Source organism: Perognathus longimembris, chromosome 8 (assembly GCF_023159225.1).
Source record: "Perognathus longimembris pacificus isolate PPM17 chromosome 8, ASM2315922v1, whole genome shotgun sequence".
Taxonomy (NCBI): Eukaryota; Metazoa; Chordata; class Mammalia; order Rodentia; family Heteromyidae; genus Perognathus; species Perognathus longimembris.
The window spans coordinates 11,808,252-11,834,262 of record NC_063168.1 but is presented as its reverse complement, the minus strand read 5'-3'; the positions used below and the strand labels follow the sequence as shown (position 1 = coordinate 11,834,262).

Below are 26,011 nucleotides of genomic sequence, written 5' to 3'. Positions count from 1 at the left end.
CATGCAATTTTGATGATGATATCATTATCATTCATTCTTTACTTTTCTTTTCACATGTCTGCAAGTTCTTGCTAATCATGTAAATTGTATTTATTAATTCACCTACTGCTCAATGTATCTAACATTGACAGACATGGATAAAAATTTTTAAAATTACTTTCAAACATTCGCTTTTGAGGATATTGGAATGTTATGAGTGAGATGAAAATAAGATTACATGAAATTCTAGAGAAGGAATGAGACTTTGTAGATAAGATGTCATTTTGATCTTTAATAAAATTAGCCAAATATATGTGCTCAAATAGGTTCTGCTGTATCTTAACTGGAGGGATTTTAACAGAGCAAAGTGAATCCAGCTGAGCTTTGGAAATTGCATGAACTACCTTAGCAACTGGGCACAGATAGAGTCTTAAAAAGACCAGATTATAACTTTCCATGGGATGTTTGCTGATGTTTAGACCATGGAAATGATCAAGGGATTAAGCTATAAATGTATAATAAACCTTCCTGAATCCTATGGTTCTTCCTACAGTGAGGTGTTAGTATTTCCCTTTTGCTTACAAGTTACTGGAGTCCCATTGAGTTTATTTCTGGTCATCAATATTTTAGCTCTCTAGTTGCTTCTGAATGACCATTCTTTATCACTCATGCCCAGATATACGGTGGAGGCAGAATCAACTTTTGGATGCTCAGGTAGATGCTGCTAGATTGATTAGAAAGTTATGATATGAGATAATTTGCATTTGATCAGAAAATATTAAAAACCATTTGGGATAATACAGACCCAGAGTGCAACATGATGCTCTTCCTCATGAGCTTGCAGTAGCATCAGACTATGACCAGAGGTCCCTTCAATTCTTGAATCTTTCCCAAGAAATGCATCTCAATATTCTTCTGTTTCACAGCTCAGTATCAACTCGACCAGTATCTCCAGCTCAGCATATGAGGCGGGGTGAACATTGAGAAGATTTTTACCACGTGACCTACATTCCTTTCTTCATGGCTGTTCCTGTACCATTTCCACCCCCCGCCCCTCGTGTGTGTGTGTGTGTGTGTGTGTGTGTGTGTGTGTGTGTGTGTATGTGTATGTGTTTTCATTTCTTTTTGTTATGATCACAGGTTGGAAGACAACACTGAAATTCACACTTCCATGTATTCTAGTGCCATCACTGAAATGAAAAGTTTTGAGGATTGTTGGAAACTTGACTATCCTGAGCTGCCAGATACCTCAATCGGATGAATCACTGTGTTCAGTAGGGTTGCTTGTAGAAGCCCTAGGCTGGGTTTCTACAATCACTGGTGCTTCTCTGGTTTCCTGCCGAGTTTCATAATTCAGGGTCACTCTATAAAATTTGGAAGATAGGAGAAAACTTAGTGCTTATTGATGTAAGCTATCTGACATGTGAACAGAGGTGAGGCTGGAGAATGACTGGAGGTATTGTTGGGGCAGGTTAGAGCATCAGCAGCCGGCCCTGGGTTTCTCCACAGGGTGGAGAATCACTGGCTTATGTGAACAAACACTGGGACAGCTTAGTCAAACCAGGGATTCCCACCCCCTTACTTCCATATTTTGTGGCCATGTCAGAACTTCAACAACTGTAGATCCAACTGGTTTCCAGTAGGAAAAAAAAAATTCTACTTGGAGAGTCTTAGCTGGCTTCTGTTTCACTTGTGAATCCCAAGAGATCCCCTTATATGAGAAGAGAAATGACCATGTTTGTGCTTCTGGAGCTGAAGAGGAGGAAAGATACAGAGAGTACAGAGGAGCCTCCTTGCAAACGCTAACCCAAAGCTTGTAGTAAGGTAAGAGTCTGGCCACATCTGAGAAGCTCTGTCAGGAGGTGGAGGCCCCAGGAGGAGCAGCTGGGGCAGCCCAGCCTCTCACTTCTGCTTCCATGGAGGTTTTTGTTATGACTTGTATCACTGTGGGAGGCCAATTGCTATACTGTAGACAGTAATAAGTGGCAACATCTTCAGGCTGCAGGCTGCTGATGGTGAGAGTGTACTCTGTCCCAGATCCACTGCCACTGAACCTGGATGGAATCCCCGGTTGCAAACTGGTTGCACCGTAGATCAGGAGCCTTGGAGCTTTCCCTGGTTTCTGCTGATACCAGGCTAAATAACCATAGATACTCTGACTGGCCCGGCAAGTGATGGAGACTGTGCCTCCTGGAGATGCAGGTAGGGAGGCTGGAGACTGGGTCATCTGGATGTCACATCTGGCACCTGCCATTGGAATCATAAAAGCAATACACACACTATTAGTCTTGTTCTAACAGGAATTACCTGAAGACCCAGGTGGCACAGAACACACAGGGTGGGAGAAGTGCTGTCCTTCCTTACCTGGCAACCAGAGTAGCAGGAGCCCCAGGAGCTGAGCAGGGGTCCTCATGTCCATGCTGGGCGCTGACTGGGACTGACTGCTGCACAGGGTGTAAGCAGCATGTTATGAAGTCAGTGGGGCATAGGCTCTGATTTAGGCATATGCAAATCAGCAGGGCTGAGCAAAACTGGAAAGAGCTGGTGAGCTGGCTGGTCTCAGGAAATCATCACAGGTTTGTGGGGCCCTGGTTTCTTGGTTTAGAAGAGAAAATGTGCTTCACCCAGAGAGCACAAGTGTCAATCAATCTGCTGTTCTGTCTGCTGAATACATCTATTGGCATCTTCAGGGATGAGGACCTAATTTCTTGATTTTCCTTGTAATTACTGTTTAAATTGGAATGAATCAGAGAAAAATGATTTTTTCATGTTCAGGATATCAAAACGGAAGTGAAAGTCAGGAGAGAATAGAATGTCTTCACATTTGAAACTGATTTAATTCATACATTGCATCATTATGACTGACATAGCAGGTAAGACATAAGCTCCTCTATTTTGTCAGGTGTACTTGTCACAGATTGTGTAGCACAGGAGAGATTCAGGGATTCGTGCATGGGGAGACACAGAGTCCCAGCATCATGAGTACCAGGAAGCCTGCAGAGAGCTCCCCTTCCTTAGGATTCCACTGACAATAGGGCAGCATCATTCCCACTTTCCCAAGGGTTTCTTAGAGCAGCCTCTGGGCTTTGCTTTTTGGGAGGTTTGTTGGTCATCTCATGTCAGGTTCGTGACACAGCAATTTATGGAATTTTCAGTTTGAAATCTTTTTATTCTGAGTAATTATTTATTGTCAAACTGATGTACAGAGGGGCTAGAGTTTCATACGTAAGGCAGTGGGTACATTTCTTGTACAATTTGTTTCCTCCTCCCTCATTTCTCCCCCTCTGCCTTACCCTTTCCCCATTATCCTCCCCACCCATGAGTTTTGCAATTGGTTTATACCATATAGTTTTGTTAAGTGTTGCTGTTGCTTTGGTTTGCCTTTTGGGCCTTTGACTCTCCATTTTGGAATCCTTTTCCCTTCCCTAGTTCCAATACACCTATATATAATATCCAAGACACCAAAATCAGTTATAGTGATATCAGGGGTAAAACTGTGGGAAAAAATGACAACAGGAAAAGGGCAGAATGTCACGTGGCATGTTGAAAATAACAACAATGATAAAGCACTTGTTTTCATAACTTGGAGTTCATTTCATTTAGCATCATCTTATGTATTCATCTGGACATAGCTTTTGAGCTACTGTGATCTTTTGCTAGGATTATCCTTCTGATCTTATCTTACTCTGGAAGGAAAATCCATTGTTGTGTTTTGTTTTCTCCAACTACAGTTGGAAATGACGTATTTCCATGCTTTATAATATTCCCAATCATGGTTCCTTTGTTTTGTTTATTTATTTTCCTCATCAATATTCGTTTCTGAATTCTTTTTTTAAATTTAATTTTCTTGTCAAGGGGATGTACAGAGGAGTTACAGTTGCATATGTAAGGTAATGAGAAAATTTCTTGTCAAACATTGTTAACCCCCTCCCTCATTTTTCTTTCATTTTCCCTGCCTATCCCAATACCCCTAAGCTGTAAAATTCATTTCCAACATAAAATTGTCTTCTTCTAAGTGTCACTATTTTGTTTGTTTTTACCCTTCCCTTACCTAATTCAGATAAGCATATATATGTATATGTGTGTATTTATGTGTGTGTATACATATACACAAATGACATGACACAGGGTACCAAAATGAATGTAGTGACAACAGGGGATAAACTAAGGGAAATAAAGAAAATAGAAATAACTTCACACAGTAATTTAAAAATATCAAAGAAAAACCTCTTCTTTCCATATCTTGGAGTTCATTTCAATTAGCTTCATCTTAAATAGTCATATGTTTATACCTATTGACTTACAGTAATCCTCTTCTATGACTAACCTAGACATATACTAAATATTACAAAAAGGGAAACCATGGAGCTTATGTTTCTTTGACTCTGTCATACTTTACTTTATATGACTTTTTCCAAATCTTTGTTTTCCTAAAAATGGGGTAATGTCATTCTTTCTGATGGAAGCTTAGAATTCCATTGTGAGTATATGCTACATCTTCTTGATCCATTCATCTACTGAGGGGAATCTGAGTTGATTCCATACCTTCGCAATGGTAAAAAATGCTGCAATCAACAAAGTTGTGCTAGTAGCATCAGTAAGTCGTGTTTGTGGTCATTTGGGCACATTTTCAAGAGTAGGTTTGCTGGGCCATAGAGGTGCTCTATGTTTAGTGTATGGAGGGACCTCCATACTGCATTCCAGAGTGGTTTAACATGTTTACAACCAACAGTGTAATAGCTTTCCCTTTTGGCCATCTCCCTGTCATCATCTGTTGTTATTAGGTTTCCTCATAATGCTATTCTAACTGTGGACAGGTGGAATCTCAATATGGTTTTGATTTGCATTTCTTTATTGGCCAAAGGTGTTGAGCATTTCTTCATGTGCTCATTGGCCTTTCTTGTTTCCTTTGAAGAGAAGTCTCTCTTTAAGTCTTCAGCCTACTTGTTAATGGAACAGTTGTTTCTTTGAACATATGTTTAGGGGGAACTTAGTTTTTTCAGTTCTAAGTATATTTTGGATATGAGGCCCTTGTCTGTTGTATGTGACGATCTTCTCCCAATCTGTGGACTTTTTATTTATGTTGCTAGCTATGTCCTTTGCCATGCAGAAGCTCTGCAGTTTCATGCAATCCCATTTATCTAATTTGTTTTAATTTGTTGTGTTTCTGTGTCTTTATTAAGGAAGTTTTGACCTATGCCAAGAAGCCATAGTATTTCTCCTATCCCATCCTCTAATGTTTTGAGGGCTTTTCTTTCATGCAATACCTTTGATCTATTTGGAACTTATTCTGCTTCAAGGTGATATATAAGTTTCTAATTTTAGTTTTCCACTGATGTTTAGCCAATTCTGCCAGCACCATTTGTTGAAGAGGCTGTCTCCCTGGTCTCCCTGGGTTTCTTGGTCTTAACCTCCAGCTTTATAATTTGGATAAAGATCCCATTTAGGATAAAAAGAACACCAAAAGAAGGAAAGAAAACCCATAATCAACTTGCATTGCATTGTGAGGACATGACAAGAATGTATATGTCAAACCAAACAAACTAATACACCAAACAAGTTCTCTTGAACAGGATCAGCCTTTAGGTTTTAACCTCTGGACATGGAATCCTAACCTTGTTTCTATTGCCATAGGGAATGAAATCCCTGGAGCAGGAGAAACTGATGCACGGGAATTTGTCTTCTCAAAGTTCTGGAGGCTGGGGAAGTCCGACAGCTGGATGTCCTGATGGATCTCTTTCTTGCCATGTCCTCACAAGGCTCGATGCCTGGGAGCAGGTCTTGAGTCAGCACACCCATGTATCTTTTATTCCAACAACATTGGTGCTGTGGAATTTGTTCCTCCCTGTATGACTTCTCCTTTAAAACTTATCTGTAAGTAGCTGTATAAAGCGTTGCCCTCTAACAAGACTGTTTAAGAATACAGTGCATCTTGTTCAATACCACCCCTGCCTCATTCTGTCCCATCCCTTCCAACATACCTTTTCTCAATCTTCTTCATTTTGTAGGATAATCCTTGGATTTTATGACTGGATTCTCCCTCTACCCTCCTTCTTAATGTTCACTTCCCTCTTGCAGGACATTTCTCCAATATCCCTTCCTTTAAAGATGGCTTTGGTGGCATAGAGAAGACAGGGATAGAGGCAATGCCAGGCTCATGTCTCAGAACCAGTAAAGGCAGAGGACTTTTGCCCCGAAATTCACCCTGCTAAGGGAAGTCCTAAATGAGGAGTTTGTGTTTTGGACTGTTGCACTGTTCAGGGTTCAAGGGGGTGTTGCTAGTGACAACAGACATATTTCTTCTAGTTCCCTGGTGTTTCTCAGAGGAAGCTCTGTGTGTGTAGAGTGCCATCTAATGGTCATACTGTGAAATTATATCTTGTAGGATCTCAGGAATTAGATTTCACTAATCACCTCCTTCTCCTCTCCCTCCTCCTCCTTCTGCTGTCCTCCTCCTCTATGTCTCCGTCTTCTTCCTACTCTACATTTCCTTGAGCATATATTACTTTTGCAAAGAGGCTTCATTATGAGACATTCATACATAAATACACTTTATTTGATCAAGTTTACTACTGCACTTTACTCTTCTATTGTTCCCTTTTCATGATTTTTATACTGATTTTATACAATCATACACTGTACTTCAGTTACAGTCACCTCATCACCCTCTCCTTTCTCTCTCCCCAACTCTTGGTTCCTCTCCCCAAACACAAATACAGTCCCTCAGTCCCTTTCCATGTCTCTTCTTCTCCCTCCTCTCCCTATCCTCCCACACCTGTACCTCCAAGATGCTACTTCTGCTCAGAGAGACATCATTGTCTAACCTACTGCCACTGAACTGTGAGGGACTTGGGCCTTAAGTTGGAAACATTGTCTATAAGTTGCTCAGTTTGTCTTCTTTTCCTTTTAAACCACTTTAGGTAGTTTTTCTAACTTTGTGACTCACTTTACTTTATTTCTGTGTCAGAACTGGGCTGTCCTTTAACCTTTTCACTCAAGGTTAGCACTGTATACATGAGCCAGGTCTTCCCTACTGGCCTTTTGATGGTTAACAGCTATCTCTGTCTTAGATGGGTGCTGGTGGCTCGTATATACTGGTAATCCTAGGTACTCAGGAGGCTGAGATCGAGAATCATAGTTCGAACTCAGCTTGAGCAGTAAAGTCCATCGAACTCTTATTTCAAATTAACCACCAGAGAATAAACTAAATAAGACTGAGGTAGACCTGTGGCTCAAGTAGTAGAGTGCTAGCCTTGAGCAAAAAAGTGGAGACAGCCCAAAGGCCCTGAGTTCAAATCCCAGAACCAGCAACAACAACAAAATTCTCAGAATTTTTTTCTGCCTGGACTTTGGGGTCACTTTCAACTGCAATCATGAGATCTTAGCCTCCAGTGTACTATGTACTATGTGTACTATGTACAGTGTACTATGATTACGGGTGTGAAACACCTGTGCCCAGCTAACTTTATCATTTCTGTTGATCCTGTGAGTGTTCATGATTCTTGAGGGTGAAAGAAATTTAAGTTTTTACAAAGGTGATTTTTTGAAGCCAGTTTTCCAAAAATAAATGTAATTCAAGAACTCTGCTCTTTATTAAGTAGGCGCTCATGGTAATATATTGTTGCTCTAATGCCAATGTATTCTGAATCTCATAAGTTTAGTATAATAGTTTGCTTTTACATTTTTGTCATGATAATTTTCAAGTATGCCTTTGGATTTCTTCTTAGATCAACTTTAAGAAAACAATTTAATATTTTCTTCCCAGAAATTTGTAAAATTTTCAGATTTTCTTTTGCTGTTGATTTGCAATTTCCATCCTTTAACATTAGTAAAAATAAATTGAGTTCTTCTACTCTTTTTAAGTTTATTAAGACTTTTGGAAAGTTATAATCACATAAAGAATGTTCTATGAGAAAAAATGTGTATTATGCAGTTGGTGGTGTAATGTGCATTATATCTTGAAGATATAATTGTTCTATAATTTTATAGAAATAAATGCTTTCATCCTTTTCATTACTAGTCTTCTACTTATATTCAATGTTAGTGAAAATAGAGTACTTGAATATTCCATTATTGCTCTAAATCTATTTCCAATATTTTACATCTTTCGTGTTTGATTCATATATCAAGCTCGAAGATGTATGCACCGAGTTCTCACACATATCTGGTAATTGAGTGAAATCAGCAGAACTTTGGATGTGTATACTAACACTTGTGATTATATATATATATGTATACATGTATATATATTATGAAGAACTATGTCGCCAACTACTTCATATATATATATAATTTCATTTTTGCACAATATACAATTGTAAAAACCACAGAATCATTTTCCCCATGATAAAATCAATCTGACTAAAAAAGATTGTTTCCCCAGATGATTGAAATAGCCTTATACTGTGAATGGCATTGTATGTAACAGCAACGAAGCTAACTTGTTCCAAAAAATATTTTAATACCATTTTAATCAGAAATTATGAAATGTGTTTTTCCAAAATAGATGATTTCTAGAATATAGAACTAAGATTAATTTTTGCCAAATGAGTATGCCATGTGAGTTTTTTTTTCTGAGAAGAGAGCATTTTCATTCTTTCTAAAATCACACATTGCTGATAATGCCTTCTCTAAAATATGAACTGCATTAAAAGTGAAAATAATTTCCATTTCCTGATAAGGCCTTGATGGGCTTAAAACATTTCTCCAAAAATGAGCACTTCACAAATATGGAAAGTATATAATGTAGTGATATCTTGATAATACCAGAAAGCAATGGAAGAAATATGGATTGGGTGATCTAGAACTCCTGAATATAGAAATAACTCATACCAGTTGAACTAATGAGCATTTGCTATTCTCTTTTTTGGTCATAGTCACCACAACTGGACAGAGGCAAATTTTTTTAACCTGGACAGAGGCAGAGAAAGTCAAGTGAGCAAAGAGAAGTGAGCTGAGCTTTGGAGGTTGACAAGCCATGTTCTCCCATCATGCCATTGCCACAGCAATTTGTTGTGATCTGATTCAAGAGAAAGGATGTGGGTGGGGAGAAGAAAGTGGAAATCCCCCACTTACTGGGAATATTTTTCCTCAAGGCTGCAAAGATCACCCTCAATAGATACCTGTCACATGAGCTTTGGGCTCTGTCTCTACTGTCCCCTCAGTGTTGCAGGTGCTGTTTGGTCTTCTGCTCATCGTGTCCTGTGTCTTCTGTCTCCATGACACCAGCCACATAGGCTCTGCTGGGCCACCTCTAGGGTTATCAGTTTCAAAGTTCTCTCTGATGATGTTGTGTTGAATGGAGAATGGCTATCGTGATCTCACATCTCCTTGCTTAAGAACCCCTGATATCTCCCTGTAAGGAAAAGCAGTTTAGGTTACTCCATTATGTCTATAGGGATGAGGGGTAGGGGAGAGGCACGTGCTAAATAGAGGAAGCAGGAGGATGGAAACAGAAAAAAAAATTAACCACCTAATAAAAGTATTCATTACTTTTGGAATATTTAGCTCGTTTTGTGTACTTCTCAGCAAGTCCATAAAAATTTATTTCCATCAAACTGTTCATAAGACACCGGATTCCACTGGATGTGGAAATGTGACATGACTTTGAAACTGTTTGTGCCAACTGCTAACTTTCTTGTATTTTCACACCCACTGGTATTTGACACATTATACATTCACACATGTGAACAGCAGTTCCAGATATTGCTGCATACAAATTTTTCTTATGTGTACAAAAAACAGGACCCTCCTTTCCCCAGAGCCTCTGCATTGATAAGAGCTCTCTCCATCTCTTGGTTCTTATGATCACATGACAATGAGTTCTTGCAGGAATGGTCTTCAGCAAAAATTCTTTCCTACATGAAAACATGACAGCACGAATGCCTCCCTCATGGCTTTCCTACACAGGGTTGTGGTAGTTATTTATCTCAGTACCCATGACAAAACACCAGACCTGAACAGCATAATGGAAGATTTACTCATTTGCCGTGATTGTTTTGTTTTGCTTTTGACCAGGGTTTTATTATGTAACCAAGAGTGGCTTCAAATTCTCAATATAGTTGAAGCTAAAACTGAGCTGGTATCTTCCCACCACATCAGCCCAAGGAGAGAATTATTGAGAAACACCTCTTCTTAATCATACCAAGTATTACCCAATTAGTGGTACTCAAATCCAATTAATACATGACATAAGAACAGATAGGAACAGAAGGAGGATTTAACCAAGTTTATCATGAATTATTGTATCAACGAGCCACTCAACGAGCCATATTTATTCTCCTGCTGCCTGAGCCATGGCTTTTATCCCAGTATATCTTAAGGTTTAGCAGAAACACTCATGGTACCCTGAGCTCAGCTGAAATGTATTGAGCTGCCTTCACCAGCTCCTTGTTCTCACACTCAGGACAGCTTGCTCCCCAAACCAGCTACATTTGACAGCTATGCCACCTCAAGCAGAGAGGTTTTTGTTCAGGGCTGTATCACTGTGGGAGGAAAATGTGTCTCTTGAAAGCAGTAATAAACCCCAACATCCTCAGCCTCCACCCTGCTGATGGTGAGTGTGAAATCCGTGCCTGACCCACTGCCACGGAATCTGTCTGGGACCCCAGATATTCGGTTGGAAACCTTATAGATAAGGAGCTGTGGAGACTGGCCTGGCTTCTGCAGGAACCATTCCAAATATGTGTTTCCATTGCTATGCAGGAGGCTCTGACTAGACCTGCAGGAGATGGAAGCCGGCTCTCCCAGGGTGACAGGCAGGGAGAGTGGGGTCTGGGTCAGCACAACATCTCCACTGGATCCTAAAATAATGAGAGACATGGACAGGGTTAATCACAAGCTTTATGAGTCATTTTCGTGATCATCTTTCTTAATTTATTTCAGAGGATAAATTTTAATGATGCTTTATGCACCATACATTCATTAAACACCACACACACACACACACACACACACACACACACACACACACACGCAAATCGATGCTCATAAACCACGAGGACCTGTAGAATTTGCCAACATATTCCCCTTATTTCATCCTCAGCAGAGCACAGGTCCGTGTTACTCCCGCAATCCTCTCACTCTCACAGATACATATATCTTATGTTCATCCATGAGGGCAAATCTGCACATCTTATGAGTAGACAAAACACACATGGGGAGCAGTGGGCTCCAGAGCTCAGCCCCTCCCCCTCCCCTTCCTCCTCTCTAGTGTGTTCTGACCTGGGATCCAGAGCATGAGCAGCCCCAGGAGCTGAGCAGGGCACCTCATGGTGAGAGGGAGCAGTCCTGGTCAGTGCAGGCAGCTGAGAGCTGAGCTTTTATGCTGGACTTGCAGGGAAGCTCCTCCCTAGGGAGCAATATGCAAATGTCCTGGTGGGTGCAGTGGTGGGAGACAAACTGTCAGTGAGGTGGAAAGAGACAACAGGAGGGTGGGGCCTCTCCTGTGAGCAGATATTAACTATGGTCAAGAGAAGCAAGAGAGATATAATGCATGTGCCTTCATCATTCCCCCTGTTCACTGCCTGCTTCCTAATTCTTCAACCCCTTCCCAGGAACGTTTTACACTTTTCTTGATAAAGGATCAATTTGCATAAATATCGAGTTATTCTTTTTTTATTTTCTAGGTATTTGTTTAAAGGTTTAGGTTTAGTCATTTTATTTTGCTTGATACAATCTGCATTTAGTGTAGACAGCAGAGGTTGGAAATGTGCAATTAATACAGTTCTATACAGATATATAATTCAGACAAACCATGGAGTTCTTCATCAAGTTACTCAGTTGCATGGTTTTTGTTTTGTTCTGTTTTGTTTTTGTTTTGTTTTTTTTTGCCAATCCTGGGGCTTGAATTCAGGGCCTGAGCACTGTCCCTGGCTTCCTTTGGCTCAAGGCTAGCACTCTACCACATGAGCCACAGCACCACTTCTGGCAGTTTTCTATATAAGTGGTTCTGGGGAATTGAACCCCCGGCTTCATGTATAGGAGGCAAGCACTCTACCACTAGGCCCTATTCCCATCCCCCAGTTGCATGTGTTTGACCTCATGATCCAAAACAGATGCTTTCATATTCTGAGATGACTTTCCTAACATTTGCCACAATAGTTTCGTTTTTAACAGATTCCAGCATCACATAAGTTGAAGTTTACTTCTATTTTAACATCTTTCTTTTTTTTTGGGGGGGGGGTGATTTTTTCCCTCATAGGTTCAGGACCCTGCCTACCACTTCCTTTAGTTATTAAAGACTTCTCGGTCCGCCAAAGTATGTCTGTGTCTCCTCATGTGCATTTGTCAAACCAATGTTATTACTTGGCCTTCAATTTTTGAATCATGAATGCAGAAATCTTAGTTGGCTTGTGTTTTTAATCCATTAGTCATGTATGCAATTCTCCTATAGCTTAATCTCAATTATTAAAAATCTGAATTTAATCTAGGTCATGACTGAAATTTCTCATGTGTAAAAAGACATAACTTTCTGGAAGATTCTTTTTCACTGTATTATAGCTTTTCATCTGTGTTTTACTTGACTGTGTTTCAGTACAACTCTTTAATGCATAAATTACTGTCTCTTATTATATTTAAGCTGATTTCTTTCTTTTCTTTGAAGTTTTTGCATATAATCTTACCACAGTAATCATCACATTGGCTTATACATCTGTCATTCTTTTCCATTAATAAATTTATATTGATGTATCTTCCAGTTCATTGATTCTTCTGCAATAGTTAAGTGACTAAATATCTAAGTAGTGAATTGCTCTATTAGGTTCTAGAATTCCCAACTAGTCTTTACATCAATGTTCATTTATTGTCTTCCTTCACTTCTTCTTTTCCCTTCCCTCCCCTTCCTCTTCCTAGACAGCTTGTGTGACTGATCAAGCCTTCTCTTAGATGTTACAAGCCTCTGAACTAGACTTCTACCACCATGTCTGGCATTCACTGCTTCCTAGGTAGCATTGACTTCAGTGTCACTGGACTTGGGGGACCTAGAGAATCAGTTAGATTTTCTTTCCCTATATATTTTGTTTAGTCATTGTTTATGAAGGATGATAAAAGCAAACTTGTCCTAAATTCCAAAAGCTGGAAGAAGGAGAAGTGAGAGTTAAGGAAAGTTATTCAATTAAAAGCTATAGTCCCAAACATCGAAAGTTTGCTAAAACCTTCCTGAAAGTTTGTTGAAATTTTAAATCCTCAGTAGCCCACAACTTATAACTTCAGAATCAAAGTGACAATGAGTATCTACACCTGTGACCCCAACCAGTCCATAAGCAACAAGTACTGTGCATACATCCTCTGCACGTGTGATATACCATCTTTTTGTAAGGCAAAATTCATCTTATAAAACCCTCTTGGTGTTTAGATCCAGTGAACATTTTTTTCCATCTGCTATTCAGCGTTGACACTGGTGGATGCAGAGACTTGTCTGAGGACCTGAAGATTTTCTGATGTGAATCTGTCATGGCTCAGTAAACCCTTTCATTTCACAGAGACAAAAGTCTCAAGAGCTTTAGAGGCAGCATTTATAAAGATTGTTTTACAGTCATTGTCTCTTTCTTAAGCAAATGGCTTCCCTGGTCATTTGTGGAGTGTATTGGGCAGAAAGAAATGATAGCCAAAGAGGAAGAGCTTGTCTTCCAATTCTCAGTTCCAGTTGGATCTCAACGTCTCTCCATGTTAATCTCCTGGAACCTGATCAGCTCCTGCTTGATGGTTCTGGAGGAAGGGGAGGCCCCGGATGTTTCCTAAACCACATTAATCATGGATTTTATGAGCTTACATAAATGAAGAATAAAATCCTTTCGTCTATAAGAAGATGAACACTGCTCAAGCTGGGAGTGATGCTTAACATACCACTTTGCTTCTTGCTTCCTAATATGTTCAGCTCTTATATTGCCTCTACAGTCAATATCTTCTAATTCAGTGCCAGAAACAGGTCTTGAAGTTTTAAATTCTACAACTTGAACCACCACATCTCTATTTCTGGCTTTTTGCTAGTTAATTAGGGATAAGAGTCACAGGATTTTTTCCATATATGGTTGAGATATAGTGACATGCTCTTTTCCCATGGCTAGCATGACAGATTTCCTTTCTCTGCCCTTTACTGTATGTATATTTGGCATTAGGGGGTGGGTAGCAAGACATAATGTGGGACTCTGAACTTTGAGGCTGGTGTTTAAGAATCTGGTTTCAGAATGATCAATGTCCAGCATAGGAGATGTGCTTCTGATTCTGTTAGATTGAGAAACAGGGAAACACAGGCTTAGCCCAAAGTTTGGGTAACTTTGTATCCACTGATATGATATTTCAACTCATTTCAATTTATTTTTATTTCATTTGCACAGAAACTTTCATCTGTGAGTCATTATAGTTCTCACTCTATATCTCCTAGTTCTTTTGGCAGTATTGAGGTTTGAACTCAGGGCTTTAGGCTTGCTAGGCTAGCAGTCTATCAATTGAGATACACTGTCAACTGATTTTTTTTTTTGGCCAGTCCTGGCCAAAACTCAAGCCTGAGCACTGTCTCTGGCTTACTTTTGCTCAAGGCTAGCACTCTGCCACTTGAGCCACAGTGCCACTTCTGGCCATTTTCTATATATGTAGTGCTGGGCAGTAGAACCCAGGGCTTCATGTATACAAGGCAAGCTCTTTTGCCACTAGGCCATAGTCCCAGCCCTCTCAACTGATTTTGCTGTAATTCATTGTTGAGATATCAGCTGATATATTTGAAAAATGCCTGAGCTGACCCTGGACTGAGATGCTTCTACTTCTGCCTCCTGTGTAGTGAAATTACAGGCATGCATCACTGTGCCTGGATACCTCATTTTTTTCTTATCTGTTAGCACATCTCATTGTATTTGCCAATGCATGTGTACTTGACACGTGTAAATTTAAAAGCATACACTTACATGGGTCTCATAAGAGACAGAGAGACAGTGACACTACAGGTATGGAGCCACACAAGCAGTTGCTCATTAATGATATAACTGTTATGAGTGAAAAAAAAAAATCACAGTGATTTCAGGCTCTCTGCTACCTAGCAGTCTGAAAACCAGGTCTACGTGGAAGCCACGTTGGGTTTTTCCTGCTCGTCCATGTTGTGTTCATCGGATGGCTGGTCCTCACCCATGCACGGCTCAATGGACAGTGTGAGCAGCTCTGTGCTTTGGCATCAGTTCTCTGGCTCTGGATGACGTCCCTGTCAATCTTCTAGTTTCCTATAGAAATTAAATTCTGTTCTTTCCCATCTGCCCCATGTGTTTCAAGAGAGAAGCTTCATTTGTGCCATTTCAATCCCAGGAATATCTTTGTAGACTCGGGGTGAAGAGCACTTCCACTGCCACAGTCCAGCTGTCTTGTTTTTTGCTAGTTACCTGAGTACTGGCCCTGGCTTCTTGTTGCTCAAGGCTAGCACTCTACCATTTGTGCTACAGTGTCACTTCCGGCTTTTTCTGTGTATGTGGTGCTGAGGAATTGAACCCAGGGCTTCTTGCATGCTAGGCAAGCACTCTACCGCTAAGCCACATTCTCTGCCTGACACAGTCCAGCTGTCATTGTGCAGGGCTTGAGGTCACATAATATGCCTCCCGGGCCCTACCCTCCTTTCCTCCCTCCCTCCCTCCCTCCCTCCCTCCCCCCCTCCCTCCCCCCTCCCTCCCCCCTCCCTCCCTCCCTCCTTCCCTCCCTCTCTTCCTCCCTCCCTCCCATGCTTAATGGAGTGTGGCATCAGTTAAGTTCCGTCTATCTGCTTCAGTTTCCTTTTGTGTGTGACTGTTACAGCATTGTTAACTACTTTGCAGCATTGTATTCGTTTATACAGGATTTAACATGCTGCCACTCAAGTTGTATTAAAGACTGAAATGTTCACTATCATCTTCTGACCCAAAATTATACTAAGGTTCTCCAAATACAGTAAGAGACAACATAACAACAACAACAACAACCACAACCCTACAAAAGGTATGAAGCCACAAAATGAATTGGGAAAATGTCTTTATTTGCTGACAAATTTAGTATATAGTAGTTAATATTCTAAAAATAAAACACTTGAAATAGCTGAGACTATGGCCTAGTGGAAGAGTGGTTGCCTAGTATACATGAAGTCCTGGGTTCGATTCCTCAGTACCACATATATAGAAAAAGCCAGAAGTGGTGCTGTGGCTCCAGTGGTAGAGTGCTAGCCTTGAGCAAAAAGAAGCCAGGGACAGTGCTCAGGCCCTGAGTCCAAGGCCCAGGAATGGCAAAAAAAAAAATACTTGAAAAAAATAACTTAGATGCATCACTGTGCCCAATGTGAATATACTTGTTCGGGGTTAAAAGAAACATAAATAAATAAAGGTATTTCCACATTTACAGTCTGGAATATAATACTAATATTGCAATTTTCAGAACAGCACCGGTAGCTTAAGCCTATACTTACTATACTTAAGCCTAAACTTACTGTGAATGTTGAGGCCTTGAGGATTGCTGCTCCACGCTAGCCTGGGCAGGCTTCCTGTCCTAGGGGTCTAGGCCAGTTCTTGCAAGTGGGAGCAGGAGGAAAGAAGCTGGGACACCCAGCCTCTCACTTCTGCTTCTCTGGGAGGTTTGTGTTATGACTTGTATCGCTGTGGGAGGCCAACTCCAATCTTGTTGACAGTAATAAGTGGCAACATCTTCAGGCTGCAGGCTGCTGATGGTGAGAGTGAACTCTGTCCCAGATCCACTCCCTCTGAATCTTGATGGAACCCCGGAGGCCAAATTGGATGCACCATAGATCAGGAGCTTGGGAGCTTTCCCTGCTTTCTGCTGATACCAGTTTAAATCATTGCTAATGTACTCACTGGCCTGGCAAGTGAAGGAGACTGTGTTGCCTGGAGATGCAGACAGGGAGGCTGGGGACTGGGTCATCTGGATGTCACATCTGGCACCTAGCATTGGAAAAGTAATAAATATACATAGAGTCAAGCATATTATAAGAAACCTTCATTAATAGCAAAGCACCCCTGACTACAGCACATTGAGGACATCCTCCTTACATGGAATCCAGAGCAGCAGGAGCCCCAGGAGCTGAGTGAGGGTCCTCATGTCCACGCTGTGTTCTGATGAGAACTGACTCCTGCATCTGCGATGAGCAGCCTATTAAGAAGATAGCAGAGCACTGACTGTGCTGTGGGCACATGCAAATCAGCAGGGCTCTGGGTGGGGCTGGGTAGGGGTTTGGGCAGCTGCAAGTGACTAGGCCTAGACACCAGCCTTGCTGTCTGTGTCTCCATGGAGAGAGAGTCTGCATCTGTTATAAAGACAGTACCAATGCAGCTGTAGAAAGAGCTACAATATGAAGCAAACTTGGATATAGACTTTAAAACCCCATTAGAAAGAATATTACAACATTTGTAAAGAAATGGATTGACAATTTATGTTAAGTGAAGTCAAGTCTAGAGACAAAAAGGATTCATGGTTTCTCTTCTATTAAGATAGATCTAATGTATAAATACACATGAACATGCATATGAGGTCATGTGCAAGTATATCAAACATATTTACCACCAATGCATGGTATTTACAGGGGAGGATTTTAATTGTGTAACTCATTAGAATATATAACTCAGAGTTCAACAAAAGGAACACTGGCATTTGAGAGATGTGAAGGAGATGTCAAAGGGAGAGAGTAGATAAACAAAGAGAGGAAGATGGGGAGAATTGAGTAATAAAATCCAAAGAAGATCCGATGAAACTAAGAAAATTGAGGGAGGGGAGGGCATGAGGGAGAATAATGAAGTGGAGATAGGGTGACATCAATCAAGTTGCACTGAACTTGTAAACTTGATTTGTTGAGTGGTAGCTATTTTGTACTTCTACTTTAAGGAACCAGAAATTGATTCTGTGATCTTTTGAAAAAAGTAATGCTTATTGTTTTTCAGAAGATGTATGAGATGCTCTATGCCATATGTAAGTAAATACATGAAAGAAATGACTGTTCAGTGTGTTTTTTTAGACCACTTGTGCTCCCAGAACCACATCATTACTGGTCAATCACCCAAGGCTTCAAATGTGGAATGGGACTGTGACTGAGGAATTGAGCACTTTTCACTCCAGCAGAGCAGACCTGCAACTCTATCCCCATCTCAAGACTGGCAACAGAGGACTCCACTTCCCATCCTCCTTCCTTCATCAGGCTGCACACTCTCCCAGAGCCTCTCTAACTAAGATATTTTCCAAAGGCCTCTAACTAATGGTGTGGAAATGGACAGATCATGTCAATCATTACATTAGACATTGTCTTCAGTTTATTTGGAAGAATCCCTGTGAGTGAGATCTGAATTCAAACAAGAAGCAGAGATTTTTATTTCGACTCAGTTGTGGGTAGAGCAGACCCTGAATATCAACGTACTATGGACCTTATGAGCCTCCACACTTTGGCTCCGGTTGATTTCTCACAAGGCACCAGGACCTGGACCCCAAGTGGCTGCGGTCACATGCAGGAAATCGCATCACTTTCCATTCTTCTCCCATTCACCTTCTTGCTTCTGTGAGAAACGAGATGAGGACTGCTAGCTTGTGGAGAGGATCACAAAGCTCCCCAGCAGCCTGTGGAGATGGAGCTACCCGGGCCGTCAGCACTGTTCCTGACATGGGCATGAACGACTCAGTCCAGCACTCCATGTACACTCTACAGCACTCCTACCTCTCAATGTTCCAAATCCCATGAAAATCACTTGTAGGATCTGTAACTGCACCCGTCACAGTATATGCTACCTTAGAATAGGTAATTGTATCAAAGTAAAAAAAAATTAATTTAGTTTGTAAATTAATTTCAATTAATCTTATATAATAACTATAGATGAAAATCTCTGAATAAAATCATTGGATAAAAAGAATTATTTTAAGTGGACAATGCTATGCATATATGTATAAATATTATATATATGCATACATGTATTAATTGCATATGTACTTATATATGAAATAAACATATTACATATATACATATATATCATCTAATCTTTATACATAACTTTTGGCATGACAAAATGATTATCATTTCTTCAGTTATTTTTACATTTTTGTTTGTGATTTTTTGTTAATTTTTTAATCTGGGGCTAAATGTTTTGAAATACATACCAAAGCCTATGACTATAAATTATAACTTTTTGACTATAGATGGGCTTCCCTTTTAGGGTGCTGTGGATAAAGAATCATCAAAGCATTGTGATAAATTTGAATGATAATTTAGAAAGATAAGAAACACAAAAATAAGGGTTTGATGACATCAGAATGTTGTGGGTGAATTGAAGAACATTTGAGATAAATTAAAAATAAAAAAACAGTTCTTCCCAGTTGATCTGATATTCTCCTGTTATTTTTATACCTTTTGGAGTTCAAGTGATCATGCAGATTGTGGAACATTGCATGCAGAGACTTTGCTGGTGTAAAGGAATCTGCCCATGCTATAGTAGTTGCAAGAGCTGCTTTATCAGATGGACAAGGTCAGAGCCCAGAACAACAGCAGGTTGTGTTATTTGCTAGATCTAGTCTGGGCCCAGAGACTGAGTGGCTGAACAAAAATGTAAATAGAAAATTGAAATCTTCAGCATTCTTGGACCCTGCTTGGCTCATAATGTTATGCTGGCTTCCCTTTCTGTCTGTCTAAGTCAGAGTCCCTTGTCATTGCATCTCCTCCCGATCTTACCAATCCCCAGAACTTCTTTCTAGTTCTTATTTTAGCTACACAGTCTCTCCAGAATAAGCAAATTCTATCAAGTCATGACTAGACACATAATAGGCAGACTCATAATAGGCAGAAAGTTAAGAATGTTCCACTGGGCTAGTTAGAAATATGTGCATTTGGACAGGAGATTTTCTAACCATTGAGTCATTCCAGAGGTATATTCCTGCATACTGCTCTTCCTCATGAGCTTGCAGTGGTATTGATACATGGCCTTGAAATCCAGGTTGTGATCTCTGGAACTTTGATTCTTCACAAGAAATATATTTCAGTTTCCAGATGATTCAAGTTCCACCCCAACTCTTCTAACATCCCCAGCCAACATGCGTGTGATTCAGAGGCTGGATGTTGTATTAACTAGTGGCTTCTACCATGCAACCTTCATTTGTCTTTATCTGTCCTCAGGCCAAAGCCTTCAGATTGCATGATTGTATGGGGATGGAGTTGGGGGAATCCATTTTTTGCTCTTTTATTTATTTAAGTTCAGATTGGTTTTCTTTATAATCTTTGTAATCTCCAACTGTGGAGCAAGATTTTGCCCATGTTATTTATTTATCTATTTATTTATTTGTTGCTGGTACTGAGGAATGAACCCAGGACCTGGGCTCTGTCTCTGATCTTTTGTGCTCAAGACTTGCACTGTATTACTTGAGTCACAGCTCTACTTCTGGCTTTTTGGTGGTTAATTGGAGGTAAGAATCTCACAGACTTTAGTGCCTGGCTGGATTTGAACCACAATTCTCAGTTCTCAGCCTCCTGAGAAGCTAACATTGCAAGCATGAGCCACTGGTGCTTGGCTTATTTTATTTTTATATAACTGTAATATCTTTAAGTAGTTGTACTAGGAGCTAAATATTCAACACGTCAGTTCATAAGTATAATTAATTTTGGTCAGTGTAACTATGTCACCATTCTTCCCGATCTCTCCCAAATCCACTTATCTCCTCTGTTTCCCTAGTTCCATTTTCACATTGGATATTATGAATACAATCACCACCCATCCATCCTCTCTCCATTTGTCTTCCCCTTTCCCTTTGGCCTCACTCCCCTTAACAACACACATTTTAGCTTCCTGTTATACATTTTGTTAAACTGTAAGTTAGTTTTTCAAAAGTTGAGTGTCCAGTTTGCATCATGCTCAAGAACTTATGCAGGTGAGTTGTACTGCAGTTTTCCAGGTGCTGTTGGCTGAGGGATCATAACTCTGGCAGGCTGCTTGGATTCCTGTGAACTGGACTGCGGTTTGTTGGAGGAACCGTTTTCGCTCACCCTCAGGTGAGTGATGGTGAGGTGGGGAGCGTGATTGGACCTCACACGCTGCACGTGTTCTGTGTTTTCTGCACTCTCATCACACAGCCCAGAGCCACACTGCTTTAGGTGAGATCAAACCACACAGACGTCTTTCCCCTTAACAGACTCAACTGGATCCTCTTTCTACCATATACACGCAAGAACAAAACAAAGCAAATCAAAACCTGTTAGATGTGGCCCATGCAGGTGGCCAAGAGAGGAAAGCTGTATTCCAGGAAGCACTTTGGAGTCATTCTCATTTCTGGGTCAGCAAATACCACAACAAGGAGCCCTGGCATGCTAGAGTAAATGTTGAAATGAATTGGGACAATTAACATTTCTCTCATGGATATTAAATTGCACCAAACCTACTCAATTTAAGTCAAATAAATAGGAAAGAGCTGATGCTTACATGCAAATATTAACATAAAGTTTTGCTACTTAATTTTGAAAACACTGACAATGAATCTAAACTATACTTTTTTCTAAATCTTATGAGTTTTATCAGGTTTTATGATTCAACCACCACAAAAGTCAGCATACACAAATGCACAGTATTTGTGATAGAATTCAACAGCAAATCTTGGTGAGGAAAATGAATTGACAAGGAGAAACCTGTTATAAAAATTATTCTGTGGCTGAGAATGTGGCTTTGTGGTAGAGTGCTTGCCTAACTTGCATGAAGTCCTGGGTTTGATTCCGCAGTACCACATAAACAGAAAAAGCCATAAGTGGCACTGTGGCTCAAGAGGTAGAGTGCTAGTCTTGAGCAAAAAGAAGCCAGGGACAGTGTTCAGGACCTGAGTCCCAAACCCTAGGACTGGCAAAAAAAATATTGTCATATTCACATTTCAGAGAGTGGAAGTGAGTTTGGGCACAGTTGGACTAATGATCCACAGAGCAGTAAAGTCTGTTCTATTTAGAATAGCTTTAGACCAGAAAAAAAGGTGTCTGTAAATAAAGGACTTGAGTGACCCCTAGTGTTTTGCTGATGTAAGAATCGGATAAAACTAAATGGAGTGAAAATGAAAATTACAATATCACATTGTCAATCCTCTCTTCTATAGAGAAGGCTATATAAGAAAAATTTGAGTCCGAGGGAAATTCTTTTTACTCGATTTTGAAAGTTTATTATTAATTCATGTTATTTTTGTTTGTTTTCCCTCCAAAGGAAATACTATGATCGAAGAGGCAAAATGATCTGAAAATGACCTCTGATGACCAGCTGAGCATCCTTGGAGCCATGAGGTCAGCGGGGAAACAGGAGGAAAGAGTTGGCATCAAGCTATGGAGGCCTGTTTATTCTCTCAGGTTCTAAGCTATGCTGGATGGGGTTGCAAGAGGAGGCTCTGAACTGTTCTAGGCCATGTTTACAAGGAAGAGGGGCCTCATGTGGCGACTGAGGCTTGGTGACCTCTTCCTCAGTGGCTGTGTTGACATTTATACCAGAGCCCAGCCTAGTCCTCCAAAATTCCACGGAAATTTTTTCCCTTCCTGTCATATTAGCAGGCAGAGCCTCCTGGGGGCTTATGTTGTTTGGTTTACTGTGGCCCTCCACCTAGGGAGTGTGCATGTGTGTGTGTAGCCACAAGTGGGATTGTAACAGAATTTTTCATCAGTTTACATACATTTGTGAACACAGTATATAGAAATACTCTAAAAACAGGCTGGGAAGATGGCCTAGTGGCGAGAGTGCTTGCCTCCTATACATGAAGCCCTGGGTTCAATTCCCCAGCACCACATATGTAGAAAATGGCCAGAAGTGGCGCTGTGGCTCAAGTGGCAAGAAAAAAAAAAAAAGAAGCCAGGGACAGAGCTCAGGCCCTGAGTTAAAGGCCCAGGACTGGCAAAAAAAGAAAAAAAAAAAAAGACATACTCTAAAACCTTTACTTTCTTTGTAAACTATTTTATATATGTGATGTGCCTGTTTAAGAACACAAAGGTAATTGTGATGGAATCCATGATTTGGGGATAGAAAATCAACTCAAATTCCAAACCACCATTTTCCTATCTCATAAAGCAAAATGCTATATTCTAATTATAGTATGACTTGACAGATCATTGACATGCTTGTTATTAATTTAGAAGTCTTTTTAGAACATGTATTTCATGGAGTCTACTGAAAGCATATAATTTCAATACTATTACTACATTAATGTACAAATCATATTAGTTTGGCAATTCTGTTCACCTGTTGCAAAGGACATGTGTTTGTGCTTTGTTGCAAGAACCTTCCATTTTATGACAATATGCTACCAACTTGTCACCACTAAAACATTATTCAGGTACAGAAAGACATTTTCTTGTCTAGGTACAATGATGCATGGTTGGAAAGTCAAATAAGTGCTGTACAAGTACAATTAAATGCAAAGAACAAGCTATGAAACAGGTGTTAATAAAATATAGTAGAGGAAATAAGTTTAAGTGAACTAATGGTGTCCACAGTACTCTTTCTAGCTGAGCCAATGTTCCCTTGACATTTTATTCTTCTTGATATATTTGCATTTGGACACAAAATCTTATCATGTGCGGCTGAGGAACAACCAGGGAAAATGAATCCAGCAGGCCCTCCAACATAGCACAGGGCACACTCTAACACATGGGTAGTGCTTTCTGTGGGACATCTTCTGACGTCTGGTACTGCACAGGCCGGTGGAGCTGGTCAAGAAGGGAGATATTGCCTCCATACTCAGGGAGAGTTCCCCCATCATTGTGACACAGTCCACGCTTTTTCAGTGTCTGGGTCATGAATGTTTATTTCCACCACCCTGCTCCATGGTGAAGACATGTTGGAGCATCTGCTTATTATGCCACGGTGTGTATTAGTGTACATGTACTCTGCTGGAGTATGTCACAGGCCCCAATGTTTCAGCAGTTCTCCTTAGTTGTGTTGGTATGAGTGGGACTCAATGACATGAACTGAGGTCTCTTTGTACAGGAACTTCAATAACCTTCAGAGCTTGCACACCTACAGCTCTGCACAATGCAGATTTGTATCCTATCCTGTGAATCTTATAGGGCAGTCTGTACCTGGGAAAAGGTAATATAATTCTCATTGGACACCCCCAATCATTTTTCACAGAAATAGAAATTTAATTGTAAAACTCACATTGAAATATAAAAGACATCAAGCAGAAAAAAAAGAATCCTGAACAAAAAAGCAATACTAAAAGTATTAAATTATTTGACTCAAATCACACCACAGAACCACAATAACAAAAAACATCACAGTATGACACAAAACAGTCATGTAGACTAATAGGATACATGACTATACTACTTTAGACATCTGACTATGCCTGGATGAAGACAGAGTCACAGAAAATGATGTGCATTTCATGCTTAGGAGAAATGAAGACAGGAGTAAATAGAACACACAAATACTAAAAGGTTATGTTTCTCTACACATTGTAATTGGAGTTTATCTTTTAACCTCTTCAAAAAGCAGTACTGAGTAACTTAGAAAATTAAAGTCAGAGGGGCTGGGAATATGGCCTAGTGGCAAGAGTGCTCGCCTCCCATACATGAAGTCCTGGGTTCGATTCCCCAGCACCACATATACAGAAAATGTCCAGAAGTGGTGCTGTGGCCCAAGTGGCAGAGTGCTAGCCTTGAGCAAAGAAAAGCCAGGGACAGTGCTCAGGCCCTGAGTCCAAGCCCCAGGACTGGCAAACAAACAAAAAAAGAAATTAAAGTCAGAAGTTTGAAACATAATTCTTATTTCTCAATCTGAATAAAACCCAATACCAACTGGACCATAGATCTTAACTAAGACCTGAAAATTTGAAGCAAAGCATGAGCAATTAGGTTCTGAACATGACTCTAATTGCCCAGCAAATAAAGGCAAAAATTTCACCATCAAATTGAGGCATTTGTGCACCTGAGAACCTAAGCAGATAATTCTGTGACATTCAATTTCAAAAACAACCAGCAAAAATCCAGAGTGGAGGTATGGTTCACATGGTAGATTGACAGCAGAGCAGGCAAGCCAAGCAAGTACAAAGCTCTGAATTCAGACTTTGGCACTGGTGTGTGTGTGTGTGTGTGTGTGTGTGTGTGTGTGTGTGTGTGTGTGTGTGTGTGTGTGTGCAGATAGTGGCTTGGATTATCTTGATTAGCTTTTATTTAGTTGTAGGAGTTCCAAATGGTTCCACAACCCAGGCTCTAGAGGTAACAATATTCTTTACATAGTATGAACAGAGGCACTGTGTTGTCTATGCTTCTGTGACTAAGAGAGTAAAGGACAGGGTCTGCAGAGGAGCTGCTCTGTCCCCTTTGACCAAACTTGCCAGTGACCTTCAGAGTCTGGCTATGTCTGAGAAGCTGTGTCAGCAGGTATAGGCCCCTGAATTCTTTTTGCTCAAGGCTAGCACTCTGCCACTTGAGCCACAGTGCCACTTCTGGCCGGCCGTTTTCTGTATATGTAGTGCTAGGGAATTGAATCCAGAGCTTCTTGTATGGGAGGCAAGCACTCTTGACACTTGGCCATATTCCCAGCCCTCCTGGGAGGTTTTTGTTATGGCTTTTATCACTGTGTGAGGGGCATCATAATTCTCTTGACAATAATAAGTGGCAACATCTTCAGGCTGTAGGCTGCTGATGGTGAGAGTGAACTCTGTCCGGGATCCACTGCCACTGAACCTCGATGGAACCCCAGGTTGCAAATTGGATGCACCATAGATCAGAGGTTTAGGAGCTTCCCCTGGTTTCTGCTGATACCAAGCTAACCAACTGCCAATATTCTGACTGGCCCTGCATGTGATGGAGACTGTGTCTCCTGGAGATGCAGACAGGGAGGATGGAGACCGGGTCATCTGGAAGTTAGATCTGGCTCCTGGAATTGAAAACATAAAACCAACATCCATACAATTAATCATGTTAAAAGAAGACTTTACTGAAGAGGCAAAACTTAGTCATCACACTGGACTGAATAATTTCCTACTGTATTCCTCCTTACCTGGGAGCCAGAGCAGCAGGAGCCCCAGGAGCTGCGCAGGGGTCCTCATGTCCATGCTGGGTGCTGACTGGGACTGACTGCCTCAG

General features: G+C 40.6%; 1 gene segment (V, D, J or C); it reads right to left on the bottom strand.

Annotated features, from left to right (window-relative positions):
• Positions 1 to 1,818: 1,818 nt before the first annotated feature.
• Positions 1,819 to 26,011, bottom strand: LOC125356164. The segment is given in 3 exon segments: positions 1,819 to 2,226; positions 11,203 to 11,217; positions 25,941 to 26,011. Coding segments are annotated over 3 exon segments (447 nt in total).